The following is a 15,204-nucleotide window of genomic DNA, read 5'->3' as shown; positions in this document are numbered from 1 at the left end:
AAGCTGTTGTTCCTATTGTCTGCATTTTTATATACGATGTGCCAGTGTGGGCAGAGGATTGGTGAGGATGACTCTACACTTTGGAGGACAGGTATTCCGAATGATTCCACTTGTCCATCCACTTTTATATACTGTAAGAAGGGTGTGATTCTGACCATCCACTTTAATATACAGTAAGTAGGGGATGATTTTGACCATCCACTTTAATATACAGTAAGTAGGGGGTGATTCTGACCGCCCACTTTAATATACAGTAAGTAGGGGTGATTCTGACCGCCCACTTTAATATACAGTAAGTAGCAGATGATTCTGACCATCCACTTTAATAGCCTCCTGTGTATATATACACAACAAGGAAGGACAGCATTCATCACAATATTTATTAGTCTCCTGTGTGTACAGTATTGAGTCATTGTTACTCCTTAACGGGTGTGGAGCGCAGAGATTTGTACATGTCCAAAACTTGATTTCTGTATAGATTTGTCGTACAGGAACTCCAGGAATGCAAATTTGTCAACTTGTCCTGCAAAAGGAAAAAAAATGAAAATGAAACGATAACTGCATCACTAAAATATCAAAAACAACATCAAATAATGTTGTGATGCCAGATAATAGGTAATGTGTAGTTGTTGTGTTGATAAGAATCTAGATTATTCAATATCAACTGGACTTCTTTTGATTTAATCTAATTTTGATTAATTACTGGTCAGATGACCCAGAAATGCTCTCACAAGTCAAGGAGGGATACTTATTGTTTTATTGATTTCAGAAAAAAAATTCCACCCATTAATTGACTCTAAATGATGTCAAAAATATAAATTCTTATTTAAAAACATCTTGACCCCAGGCACCTGTGGCTTTCCCTGGGTTACTTCAGTCGAGGTCAACACACTGCTTTATCAAGAAGAGGAAAACATATTTTAATATTTGTCATTTACAATATGGTGACATTAGACTGTTTGTGGATATGGTGGGCCTTACAGAAACATTGGATTATATAGGAACAGATATGGTGGGCCTTACAGAAATGTGGATTATATGGGTACAGATATGGTGGGCCTTACAGAAATGTGGATTATATGGGTACAGATATGGTGGGCCTTACAGAAATGTGGATTATATGGGTACAGATATGGTGGGCCTTACAGAAATGTGGATTATATGGGTACAGATATGGTGGGCCTTACAGAAATGTGGATTATATGGGTATAGATATGGTGTGCCTTACAGAAATGTGGATTATATAGGAACAGATATGGTGTGCCTTACAGAAACATTGGATTATATGGGTACAGATATGGTGGGCGTTACTGAAATGTGGATTATATAGGTACAGATATGGTTGGCCTTACAGAAATGTGGATTATATAGGTACAGATATGGTGGGCCTTACAGAAATGTGGATTATATAGGTACAGATATGGTGGGCCTTACAGAAATGTGGATTATATTGGTACAGATATTGTGGGCCTTACAGAAATGTGGATTATATGGGTACAGATATGGTGTGCCTTACAGAAATGTGGATTATATGGGTACAGATATTGTGGGCCTTACAGAAATGTGGATTATATGTGTACAGATATGGTGGGCCTTACAGAAATGTGGATTATATGGGTACAGATATGGTGGGCCTTACAGAAATGTGGATTATATGGGTACAGATATGGTGGGCCTTACAGAAATGTGGATTATATAGGTACAGATATGGTGGGCCTTACAGAAATGTGGATTATATTGGTACAGATATTGTGGGCCTTACAGAAATGTGGATTATATGGGTACAGATATGGTGGGCCTTACAGAAATGTGGATTATAAGGGTACAGATATGGTGTGCCTTACAGAAATGTGGATTATATAGGAACAGATATGGTGTGCCTTACAGAAACATTGGATTATATGGGTACAGATATGGTGGGCGTTACTGAAATGTGGATTATATAGGTACAGATATGGTTGGCCTTACAGAAATGTGGATTATATAGGTACAGATATGGTGGGCCTTACAGAAATGTGGATTATATAGGTACAGATATGGTGGGCCTTACAGAAATGTGGATTATATTGGTACAGATATTGTGGGCCTTACAGAAATGTGGATTATATGGGTACAGATATTGTGTGCCTTACAGAAATGTGGATTATATGGGTACAGATATTGTGGGCCTTACAGAAATGTGGATTATATGTGTACAGATATGGTGGGCCTTACAGAAATGTGGATTATATGGGTACAGATATGGTGGGCCTTACAGAAATGTGGATTATATGGGTACAGATATGGTGGGCCTTACAGAAATGTGGATTATATAGGTACAGATATGGTGGGCCTTACAGAAATGTGGATTATATTGGTACAGATATTGTGGGCCTTACAGAAATGTGGATTATATGGGTACAGATATGGTGGGCCTTACAGAAATGTGGATTATAAGGGTACAGATATGGTGTGCCTTACAGAAACATTGGATTATATGGGTACAGATATTGTGGGCCTTACAGAAATGTGGATTATATGGGTACAGATATCGTGGGCGTTACTGAAATGTGGATTATATGGGTACAGATATGGTGGGCGTTACTGAAATGTGGATTATATGGCTACAGATATGGTGGGCGTTACTGAAATGTGGATTATATGGCTACAGATATGGTGGGCGTTACTGAAATGTGGATTATATGGCTACAGATATGGTGGGCGTTACTGAAATGTGGATTATATGGGTACAGATATGGTGGGCCTTACAGAAATGTGGATTATATGGGTACAGATATGGTGGGCCTTACAGAAATGTGGATTATATGGGTACAGATATGGTGGGCCTTACAGAAATGTGGATTATATGGGTACAGATATGGTGGGCCTTACAGAAATGTGGATTATATGGGTACAGATATTGTGGGCCTTACAGAAATGTGGATTATATGGGTACAGATATGGTGGGCCTTACAGAAATGTGGATTATATGGGTACAGATATGGTTGGCCTTGCTGATGAACATTCAGCTTAGGTACCTGGAGCTGTTGTAAGCTGTTGACCTGTTGTGGTGCTGTTCTGTCAGGAAGGTGCTCAGTACTTTGAATGGTACATTCCTAAACAGAGTAAAATTAAATATCAGCGAACTCCTGGAAACTGTATTTGTGAAGATTATGACGTGGAATACACTGTATTTGTTTTAATAAAGTGACTTGCTCATGTCTTATCCTTAATCCCTGTCCTATTAACTCTCCAAACAGTATCATATCTCTCTCATTTCAATAATGACAACTTCAGAATGTGTTTTGATGCTTAAACCATGGTTTTGGAGGCTTATGCCAGGGCAACCTGAGAGAAATGCTAATGATGGTAAAAGTAACCCTACCACTTCAGTTTTGATTATACAAATATAAAAGAAATTGCTAGTGAACATCAAAATGCATTAAAATATGGTGTTTTAAGGAGAAGAATTGTTTTATCAAAATACTGCTGAAGAAATTATAACTACATGTACATGTCATGGTAACAAGGATGCTTTGAGAGCAATACATTTCAATAAAAGTATTGCAGGGGGATGTATGATATGTGCCTGACACTAATCAATGGATTTTTTATATATATACTCAAAGTACATAGTAGTCACTGCCATGTCTACAATGTATATGATGAAAATGACCCAAAAAATAACAAAACTTGATGAAAAACATCTGAAGATCATTTCAGGCCAGTTTGTGCTGAATTCTGCTGGTGGAACTTGCGAAGAAGTTTAAAATGTAAATAGATTACCGAATACAGATGACAACAGATAAAGCATGATGGCTTTCGGTCATTCCTACCCTTCAGGTCAGATGACCCTAGACCTAAACTGCAAAGAATTCATTCATATCAAGTTATGTCCAAAAGGTCAAATGGTAATACAGTTGTAAAGTGCCATAGCTTTGTAAGTTACATCAAATTGGTCCCATTGCTAAACTCTTCATGATATAGAACTGCCTTCCAAATTTCATCAAAATCCATTAATATTTATTACATGTAGTTATCATGAGTTCACCAGGTCCAATGTAAGTAAAAGTGCAGAGAGTCATAACACTGTAAGCAGTCCCATTGTTGTCCCAGATATTATTGATATAAGGCTGCATATTAAGTTCCAACAAATTCCATTCAAATGTACTTAAGTTCTTTTGTTCACAACGTCCAATAATAGCAAGGGCCCAATGGGCCCAAATCACTCACCTGCTATCCTGTAATCCTTTTTATACATAAACATAATTAAGAACAAGTGTATCAGAAACCAGGATATAAGATCTCAGGGTCTCGCATTTATTCGAAAGGTGTCTTTTAAATATTTTTTGGCCAATTTAACTCTTTCAATATTAAATCATGGTCAAGGTCATAAATTTGAACAAACTTTGTAGCCCTTCACCTCAGTATGCTACAAAGCCAATATCAACTTCCTTGGCCTCTTGGTTATTGAGAAGAAGTCATTTAAATATTTCAATCTATTTGACCCTTGTGACCTTGAATGCAGATCAAGGTAATTCATTTGAACAAACTTAGTTGCCTGTCACCCCTTCATGCTACAGACTCAATATCAAGTCCCTTGGCCTCTTGGTTATTTAGAAGAAGTCATTTAAAGATGTTGGCCTATTTGACCCCAGTGACACTGGGTCTATTGCATTTTGAGAGTAAAGTCATTTAAAGACACATTTGACCCCAGCGACCTTGAAAGTAGGTCAAGGTTATTCCTTTGAAAAAAATTGGTAGCACATCATCCAAGCATAATGCTGGCCCTACGTCATAGCCATAGGCCTCTTAGTTATTGAGAAGTTGAAAATGTATAAGTTATTTATGGATGCACAACGGACGACACAAGGCAACAGACAAAAGTTGATTGCAATAGGTCACTTGAGACTTTTTCTTAGGTCAGACCTAATCAAGTCAACATGAAAACTTAAAACAGTAATTTTGCCATTATTCCTTGTAAGTAATTACCAGCCATGTGAGCAACTAAGGTCCCTCTGGGCCTCTTGTCTGTTGTTAGAGGCTAAGAAGGAAGAAATAACAGTGTCCTTGTTGCTACTTTCAAATTTGGAGATTCTAATCGCATTTTCTATAACAATCCTTGGAGCAATGGTATGCTCCACTGGTTCATGAGGCTTGCCTTTTTACAAAATACAAACATTTTTTCCAAATATTTTTCAAACCCACAATTATGAAATAGGTTAAAATATAAGGTACATGTAAGAGCAACTCTTCCACATTTTTACACTAGTTTTGGATACAGGACCAAGTAGTTTCTACCTGGGTAGTTCCCTTTTGAATCTTCACTCTTTTGGCCCCCTTAGCATCATCATTATATATAAGAGCTGTAAAAGACTGATGTATCCAACAGTTGTTCATTTGGCAAATATTTTTCCACTACTTGCTTCTAACTTAAAATCAATACAGAGTTATTTATATAAATTATGCAATTGAAGGGTCAAGCTGAAGCACTTACTTGGAGTCTGCTGATGATGGCCTGTCTAGTTGCTATGGCTACATCAGCTCTGTCACTGTGTATGGTCAGTTTATGACCCTCAGCTGTTAGCTGTATCTCATGTCCTCCCACTGTCACCATGGTAACAGAACTGTCTCTAGGGGTCACTGAACTAGACTTGAGCAGGTAACTCAGCAGAGGACAGGGATCTGTCAACAGGCAAAGTATACAAACAAAAAGTAAATAGCATGAACAACGGTATCTGTAATTAGTGGTTCGGTGTCAAACCTAGTCACCCCAACCCCACTGTAAATGGACAGGAAATTCTTTGAATGATTGAAACAAGGAGCTGCAAAGCATGGCAGTATCCCCTGCAACTCACTGTTGATATGAAAATCACTGTATAATGAGGACTTGCCCTTGTTTTTGTATCATCTGCTTTATATGTTAATAATTTGATTAATAATGTTAAAAAAATACATCAATGTATGGGAAACAAGCTTTAAGAGGCTGAATGGGTTTGTATCATTCACCTGCTTCTAATGCAACTTTGAAATTAATCCAGGTCATTTATGGAGATGCTGATCTGATTGCCACTTTATTCAAATACATATATTTACATTTTCACTTCGCTCCGCCTCAATGAACATAGTAAACTCAAATCACTTCATTTCCCATTGAAGATTATGGGTCGCGTGCTTCTGTTCTGAGAGACAAATCACTTTCTTGCCGGCGTGTGAATACATTCACTGAGTTTACAATGGCGATCGAGTTCTGTACCGCCTCAGACTTGAATGCACTTTCATTTTGTGAATTGTGTAACACTGTCATAAACGTATATAAACACAAGTGGAATAGCCGCTTTACGTGCTAATAAAAATGCCAGTATAGTGCAGACAGTTTAGAAAACAGGATCTGACAGAATACTGACACTCCCGATAGCACCGAGCTCATGACCTACGTAGCGCAGTAGGTCTAACGTTAGCTGTATCTCGAATGCCATGCTGGATACCATTTTAGTGGTCACAGAAAATAAACCTCAATTTTAACACTATTTAACAACACAAAACAGACTGTAGCAGCAGTATGCTATATCGAGCACAGGGACACATTATTGCCGTAATTTGACTCAATCTAAACATATGTTTCCAACTGTCGAATACCGCGATTTTCAAATCAATGTTTCTTTACTTACTATTATCAATGAAATCCAATATTTCAAGAGCACAATGTACATCATCAGCTAACCTGCGACTAAAATCCACATTGTTACACTTTTTCTGGAGCTCTGAATATCCCGGCTATTAGACTGCATCACATACGTATACGGTCACAGGGGTTCGGCGTTAAATTTTGAGTAACATATGACATCTATAAATAATCGAAAGACTAAAAATCCAACATTCACTCAAATTATAAAACCTAACAAAATAATTTTTTTTCCAAGGCTTTAGAGAGTATATAAACTCTGTTTTTTAATGTTGTGATATTTCACTGAACAGCTGTCATCACGTTAACCTTGTGCTCATTTTTTTAACCGAGTCCCTGTGTCTCGAGTGACCAAATCACACACATACTATACTGTCAACACTGAACTTTAAATTCATATTTATATGGGTATTTTAAGTTTTTATTATAAAATATCATAAATATTTGTTATAAATGAATATTTTACCTTGAAAATATCGTATTTATGTGTATCAACATCGTAATAATCAAAACGTGTATGGGACTATATTTTGTGTTGCCTTGGCGACGAGAATAGCCGACTGTCTGCTGTTCCACTACTGTGCACACATGTACGATAAGTATAACAATGTTACAAAATGACATACTTATGTCACACCGTTGTGACCGAATTTTGCAATCTGGTGGCGAAGTTTTTAATTTGGTTAACGTAAATATAAGGATTGATTGTCAATTTTGTTGCTTGCATGGACTGATGAAGGGAAGTGAACCTCGAGCAAATGGAACATGAACTGCTTCGCAGTTCACTTCATTTGCATGAGGTTCACTTCCCTTCATCAGTCCATGCAAGCAACAAAAATAACAATCAATCCTTAAGTATAAGTGAAGAATAGGATTATTCATTCCAGCATATCATTGGCCAAATATCAGACACATAGAGCCCAATTCAATATTCCCCTTCAATCAAGATTTGCTGGGGAATGTTTAATTGGGCTCTATGTGTATGTCTGTTTTCTGGGCTGCACCTTGAAAACATTCAAACAAGTTTTGCTGGGGAAGGAACAAAAGCTGATGTATATGTATGTACTATGTATATAACTCACCTTTGTTGTACATGGCCACTTTGTCCGACTGAAGGACATGGTTAAGAACATGGACACTGACAGTTGCTGGTGTGGGAGTTAGGAGTAGCTCCTTACACTGGGATATTGGTTTGGTCCCCGCCATCTCTCTCACCAGCTGTGTGATACTAGTCTCTCTGGTCAGGGAAGTCACAGTGGTCACATCCTCTGGACTGACCAATCCAAACAAGATGTCCAGGGTAACTGTATTGACCAATACATTCATAACAGGCAGGATGCCAGCACTGTGCGTAGAGTAAAGCACCAAGCTAGTTTTCACCTCCACAGGCCTCAGGAGGCAACAGTGTGAAGCTGGTGGGACCATTTGGAACTCCAGCCCTGTGGTGGCTCCCAGCCCACTGGGAAGAGGGAGGGAGGCACTCATAAACTCCTGTTTGTTATCACTTAAAACAATCATCAGTGTCCAATCAGCAGACAGGTACAAGTCACTTCTATTAGTCATGTGACAGGTCATCACCCAATTATTGTTCTGTTGGGACTGTTTGCCTATATGAGAAATAGAGTATGAGAACTGAAGTGGAAAGTCAGGGCTGCGTGGGTCTTGAGTGGACAGAAAGGCAGCCATATTAAGTTGAGCTAACCTCTCTGTCTGACGACGTTGTTGCTTATATAGTGCCTCAGTCTCTTTGCTACACATACTGATACTATGAAGTAAGTTTCGGATGGTCTGACCAGCACCAACAGCTGGTCGCTCCCGTCTTACCGCAGGTTTTATCAGCTTGAGTGGAAGTTCAGGGATGCCCAGCAGTAGGTCACTATCTCCTCCTACAACATACAAGTGTATAAACCCAGTTCATCAATCCTGCCAACCTTCTTTTCTCCTATATCGATTTGTAAAGACAAATGTCTTTTTTATGATGTGTCATTAATTTTTGTTTTATTATTAACAAACATTTTCTTCTTGGTTAGTTTGTAGTTGTAGAATTTTGAATGTGTGTAGCTGTAGAAACAAACCTCAAGTTGGTCTATTGATGAATACACTAACCTTGAGTATGGTTGCTGTTATGGAGACAGGCCAGTTCCTGGACCCCTGCATGCATTAATCCTACTGTGTGACAGGACAGTCCTGCTGGTTCTGGGCTAGTTTCTATCAAACTTTCAAACACATCCGCCCCACTTGAATGGTAAATCTTACTTCCATACATATCAACATCAAGTACTGGGCCAGGTAAAGCAAATTCAACAAACTCCAATTTCTGTGTACTTCCAGGAGTAACTAACAGTGCCCTTCCATCTTGTGATGTAACAACCAACCCCATTTGTCTGTCTTGGCCTCTGACCTCTAGACTAAGTGGATCTCTAATACCTGTCACATTCAGATTTATCTTCCCTACTTTAACTACTGCATAGTGTGTATGACAGAAAAGTCTTACAACTGCTGTGTCCAGAGATTTGATTGGTACATAATATAAAGAGCCCTCTGGTGGACATATCAGCAACAAAGGAGAGTTAAGTAATGATGGCTGAAAACCACACACAGCATGGAAAATATCTTTGGAGATTTCCAGAACCGATGAGAAGCTTTGATTGTGAGAGTTGCCATCACTGGACCTGACTAAATGTAAGGATAAACACATGCCCCTGGACATGTCAAGGAATTGTTGTCCATATTCAGGATGTGTTTTATGGCAGATCTGATCATTATAAGGGACTGACAAGTCTCTATGTAAAACATAGGTCTGTAAAGGGAGTTTGTTTCTCCCAGTTCCTGAGTGCAGTTCTCCCAGCAGATATAAACGTATTAGGTAATGATCCTCACAACATAATCCTATGGCAATCACGTCACAACCCACAGCTAGACTAGTAACTTCCTCTTCAATCTCAAGCAAGGAATGCTCCTTAGTGGCCTGGTAAACCGGGTGAGACACTGCCATGGTTTCCTGTACACCAAACATGGAATCTTTCCCCAGGAGTTCACTGAAGATCTCCTGATTTCCTCTTTTTGTCTCATCTTGTTGTGAACTTTTCCTTGATCTAAAATTAAAACACTTGTATCAGGTATTAACAGTGATGGTGGAATTAAAGGTATCTCGGTTCCTTTAATGAAACAAAATTTTTCACAGCACACAGAAGTTTAATTTAAGTGCAGAGGTGACACAGGAAAAAGATATTCAACCAATTGAGCTTTCTAGTCAATATGAATTCTTCACAGTTCATATTACTGGTGCTGATAGTCCTAAAGGAAATATAGACATATATACATATATATAAAAAACAATAAATGGTTCACCACTGTGACACTGATCACCACTAAACAATAAATGGTTCACCAACGGTTCACCGATGAACCATGTTGTCAAATTTCGAAAACTTTGTCAGAAAAATCCATAACATACTTGCTGTTTTTAACTTGGTTTTCAGCTACAACGTAAAGCTGATAGCGTGTTAGGATGTACAGCACCCACTCATTGTTGTTTGTATCACTGGACGTCTGATGTCCTACACACACATCCAGTACTGACTCCGGGACAGCCACAATAACCTGCAATGTTAAATAGTACAATGGGAAGTTTTTCAAGTACAGTTTATATATATAATCTGACACTGTGGTCAGGTTTGTTTCCTTTAATTTTCATAATCAACAACTATTACTAACAACATTTAGTAAACTTCAAACAAAATGTCAGACACCAGGTAATAGTGAATCCAAAGTCTTGTATCCAAATTCATACATTTAATTGAAAGGGTCTGACCTTTAAGGTTAAATGTAACAATTTTTGACATAATGTGTTATACAACTTACACTGACATAAAAACCGGTAATTATATGTTCCTAACAAATTTTGAATTTAGGAAAAGGATCTAAAAATGTAATGGATTTTGATTAAGAACATGCACTTTTTACAGCAGCATTTTCTGAAGGTCAAAAATATAACTTCCTATTGCAGTCCATTCTTAATTATGTGCTATAAAACATTTCCAAGCAATTTAACATAAATTTTTAAGTTTTGTGCAAAGTAATTAAAATTGATTGACAATATTGCTATGTAAGTTTTAAAAGAAAAACCAGTATAGGGGAAAATCAGTTTTAAATATTGAAATATTTTAAACTGAACTGAAATAAAATGTTAATAATTGGTTTCATAAGTACACAGGGACCGACAAATACTCTAATAACCAACAAGAACACTACCCAATAGATTTGTGTTGGTTTACACATTAAACCACCTAATCTGGAATCCAATATCGCTTCCTCATCCTAGAATCAGATTTGCCATCTCAGTGTTGGTCTACATCATAGTTCTAATTGTCCAAGTCGACCATACCTAATACCTTGAAGATGACGGTTGGTGGCGAAGTCTACATTACTTGAGGTTTGTCTTAAACCTTTTGACTTTTGGATGCAAAGATTTGGTGGTTTCCAAATGCATGTAGTATCCTAAATAGGACACTGGCTACATGGGCACGTACCTTAATTGTTCTCTGTCCAGTATATCACTGGCAATAAACATCCATTATGGGATTAATGGTGTCGGAGTTGTACATGCTGGATCCAAATATTGTACCTTACAATGCTCTTATGTCTCGAGTGGACCCGGCATCTTACAATGTCCCAAGAATGCAGATAGATCCAGATCTCGTAGTTACCACCATTGCTGAGGTGCTCACTGATGTAGCCAGTTGCCAGTGACATTTGGTATGTACCACAGGATATTGTCCGTTAGGTATTTCATGACTAACTTTGGAAAGTCACAATTATCCACAGTTGCATCTAGTTTGACATATAGTGATTTGGTCCTTCTGGTAAGATCTGGCGTATCCTTCTCCAGAGCAACCTTCACATCATTATTGTTTCCATGAAAAGGTCCTTCTGTCCAGAATGTAACCATTAGGCAGGGCTATGCTCATGAACTTCAAATAGTTTCACTATAGTAGATTCTCTGGAGTTTGTGGTGCTTCGGAGAACACTGATAATGCTCAATAATGTTTTCTCTTGTAAGGTTTTTATGTCCAAGGAACAGTGAAACAATTGTTATGGCTAATGCTTTTACTATGGAATAAAATATTTTTGATATACTGGAATCTGACGAGTTGAACACTGTTTCCAGGATATATCCGTCACATCAGTGTATCCTCATGGTTTGAAGTGTTAAATACCATTGTCAATAGAAAATGAACAATGTGAAAGAATTTCTAGAAACTGTTCTTGTCCAGTCTGTCCAGGCTTTAAATCTACATTATTCCTGCACGTATGAGAAAAGGAAGACTCCTGCATTAATAGCATATGTGATATCTCCAAAGCTCACTGATGATTTCCTTTGACCTGGAACTTGGAAGGTAGCGAGAAGTCAACATTTCTCTTTCATCAGTGCGAATTTCAATGCTAGGGTTAAGATCTTTCCCTAGGTTATGATGTAAACAAATACATGAGGGCAAAATGGTCGAGTTTTGATTGAACTATTCCTACATAATGTGCATTTGGCTTGGACCATAACATAAATCTTCTATGGATTATAATGGGATGTTCAGCCATATATCATCATCAACACATACATTTTGATCTTCAGGTGGCGTCTGATATTCTTGAAACACTTCCGACACACGTCAGCGTCTTGATCCTACGTAAAGTTATTGGCATCAGCTTTTTGAACATCAAGCTGGGGAAGTTTCATGTTTCTAGCGGTTTTCCTGGTTTTATATGTCTCTCCTAAAGACAACTTTATTCACAACCACCACCTACACAATTATCTCTCACTGTGAGAACAGTACTGTATTAGGTCTACATGTTTGATAATTTTCTTTATTGCATTTTTGCCAGTGAAATATAGAAATTTATCAAACTCATAAAACTTATGTTTTCACTGCAGCGATGAGCAGTGAAAATATAAGATTTTCTCTCAAAAAGCAGAAAACGCTGAAATTGTGCTGATCAGTCCTTTCAAAATGGCGCTGTCAAGTTGACGTGGAGTAACGTCACAAAGAGATGACGTCATTTAAGGGTTAACTGTAATATTTTTTTTACGTTATTGAGCAATAACACAAAAAACTGGGGTGTACTCTTTTCATAAACTGCTTCGCGGTTTATTCAGAGTACACCCCAGTTTTTTGTGTTATTGCTCAATAACGTAAAAAAAATATTACAGTTAACCCTTATAATTTAATTAACAACGATAAGAAACATTTTCATTAAGTTAAACATGTTTATTTTGCTCCAGATATTTAAAAACACATTGATAAATACAAAATCCCGTGAACAACGATTACTCCGCTGACGTCACAGTCATTATTTATGTTATGAGATAACATAATTTTTTGAGCCAATGGAAATGCTTGTTACAAGCAAAATTAAATTATTACTGATTCCTGCACTTTTTGACTATGCATTTTTCGATGTTTTTGATTTTGTTTTTAAGTTTATGAAATGCAATAAAAAGAAAATTGAATGGTTTTCCTTTAAATATAACATTTATTTCACTCGTATGACAGAATATTTCGATATTGATATTCTGTCATACTTGTGAAATATAATATGTTCTCTATATTAAGTAAACGGTAAACCATTCAATATCCTCTATAAATATTTTACTGGCAAAATGCAATAAATAGGATACTTTAAATTGTAATGGATATCAAACTCTTACTGAAAAGATTATTAAAAATCAAATATACAAGAGATTCCTATATACATACCAACATTTGTATTTGAACTACACACATTTAATTCACAATAAGCTAGTCAATTTATTTTTCTACATCTATACTTCCAGTATGCAACTGTAGCGGAACTGGACCGGGTCGATCATCGGCGACCAGGTAGCTCAATCGGTAGAGCATCCTGCTAGTGTTCGGGGGTCCCGGGTTCGAACCCCGGTCTGGCTGTGCATTTTTCCACTCCTACTACATTTGGTGCCTGTGACCAAACCTTGTTTCAAGTGAGGTGAATACTTGACAAGGGGATAACCGAACCTGGGTTGTAAGATGTGAAGTCTTCTGCGTCGAAGACTTAAAAAAATAGGAGGGAAGAGTGTAGCGGAACTGGACCGGGTCGATCATCAGCAGGTAGCTCAATCGGTAGAGCATCCGGCTAGTGTTCGAAGGTCCCGGGTTCGAACCCCGGTCTGGCCGTGCATTTTTCCACTCCTACTACACAACTAAGCTTACATGTGTATCTGTAATTAACTCACATAAATTATCATAAACCATGGCAGTATTATATTTAAACACTTATGAGTGTAGCGGAACTGGATCGGGTCGATCAAAGACGACCAGGTAGAGCATCCGGCAAGTGTTTGGAGTACCAGGGTTCGAACCTCAGTCTGGCCTTGCATTTTCCCACTACTTACATTCGGTGGCGTTGACCACTGCAAGTGAAATTCGAAAGCTATAGGAGATTGAGAGGCTTCATTTGAGATAAAAAAAAATCTGGGTTGTTGTTGTCTCTGGGGGCGAAGACTTTGTGAAGGAGGGAGACTGTACAAAGTAGAGAGTGTCACCAGCGGGAATTTCCCTTTAAAGGTAGATTCTATGATGTTTGCTTCGAGAGTAAAAAGGTTACTAGATTCTATCGAAGCCAGCACGGGCAGGTTATTTTTCATAACTCCTTCCTAATACACATGTAACTTATATCTTCTACAATATTGAGCTGATAATCTGATTCATCAATTTTGTAGTCAGAATAAAATCTGTGTATCAGTAGTGTAACGTTAGACATATCAACTTACCTGTAACTGACATTGTCTGTAGACATGTCAACTTACCTGTAACTGACATTGTCTGTAGACATGCAGACTTACCTGTAACTGACATTGTCTGTAGACATGTAGACGCGTCTTACTCCCGTCTAATGTGACTGAAAAAACCTCGTCGCTAAAGACATCCCGCACAACTTTCATGTTTCCCGGCTTTAGGGAAGATAGTGTTTACTCAGGATCAAATGCCCGGATCATGGCAGGAATTCAACGGATCGCGCGAGGGACTGACCGTCAGACAAGATTTACACATCACATCTAAAATTGATGTATGTAGAGAAAATAATTATGCACCCATTTGAGATTTTTACCAATCTAATCAAGATATCGTATGGATTTTAAATAGAAATATCTATTTGAATGCAGATCTCGAAATCTTTATTTTTAAACTGCTTTCAGTTGGCATTCGTCGTTATGAAATGCCAGCTGGACCAAGGCAAATTTAATCAAGCTCACTATCTCTTATCTAAAACAGTAATCAGAAAAACCAAAACGTGTGATAAGTAGCAACAGCCTTTTTGGCTATGTACGTGTCATTGAAGAAACCTCGAATCAACAACTTCCTTTTATTCCATCCCTTACTCTGGATTACATTCCAATCAAAATTACTGATCAGCAGAAAAATCTTGGTGTTATTCTTACTAACAGAGACGTATGTACCTGATATACCTGATATAGGACAAGTCTCTGTTACTGATGACCGTAAATGGGATGTAGAGTATCAGTGAAG

The 15,204-nt window shown here is 37.8% G+C and overlaps 1 protein-coding gene across 1 annotated transcript; it reads right to left on the bottom strand.

Annotated features, from left to right (window-relative positions):
- Window positions 1–359: 359 nt before the first annotated feature.
- LOC117328201 lies at window positions 360–14,649 on the bottom strand. Its single transcript, XM_033885639.1, has 7 exons — window positions 14,520–14,649; window positions 10,122–10,267; window positions 8,771–9,759; window positions 7,747–8,550; window positions 5,477–5,664; window positions 3,018–3,095; window positions 360–523 (listed from the first exon to the last, which is right to left on the bottom strand). Exons 1-7 carry the CDS (start codon window positions 14,616–14,618, stop codon window positions 416–418), a joined length of 2,412 nt encoding a protein of 803 aa, XP_033741530.1. The 5' UTR covers window positions 14,619–14,649; the 3' UTR covers window positions 360–415.
- Window positions 14,650–15,204: the final 555 nt, after the last annotated feature.

This window comes from Pecten maximus, chromosome 5 (genome assembly GCF_902652985.1).
Source record: "Pecten maximus chromosome 5, xPecMax1.1, whole genome shotgun sequence".
Classification (NCBI taxonomy): domain Eukaryota; kingdom Metazoa; phylum Mollusca; class Bivalvia; order Pectinida; family Pectinidae; genus Pecten; species Pecten maximus.
The sequence above is the reverse complement of the archived record's forward strand: the minus strand, read 5'-3'. Positions and strand labels throughout refer to the sequence as shown.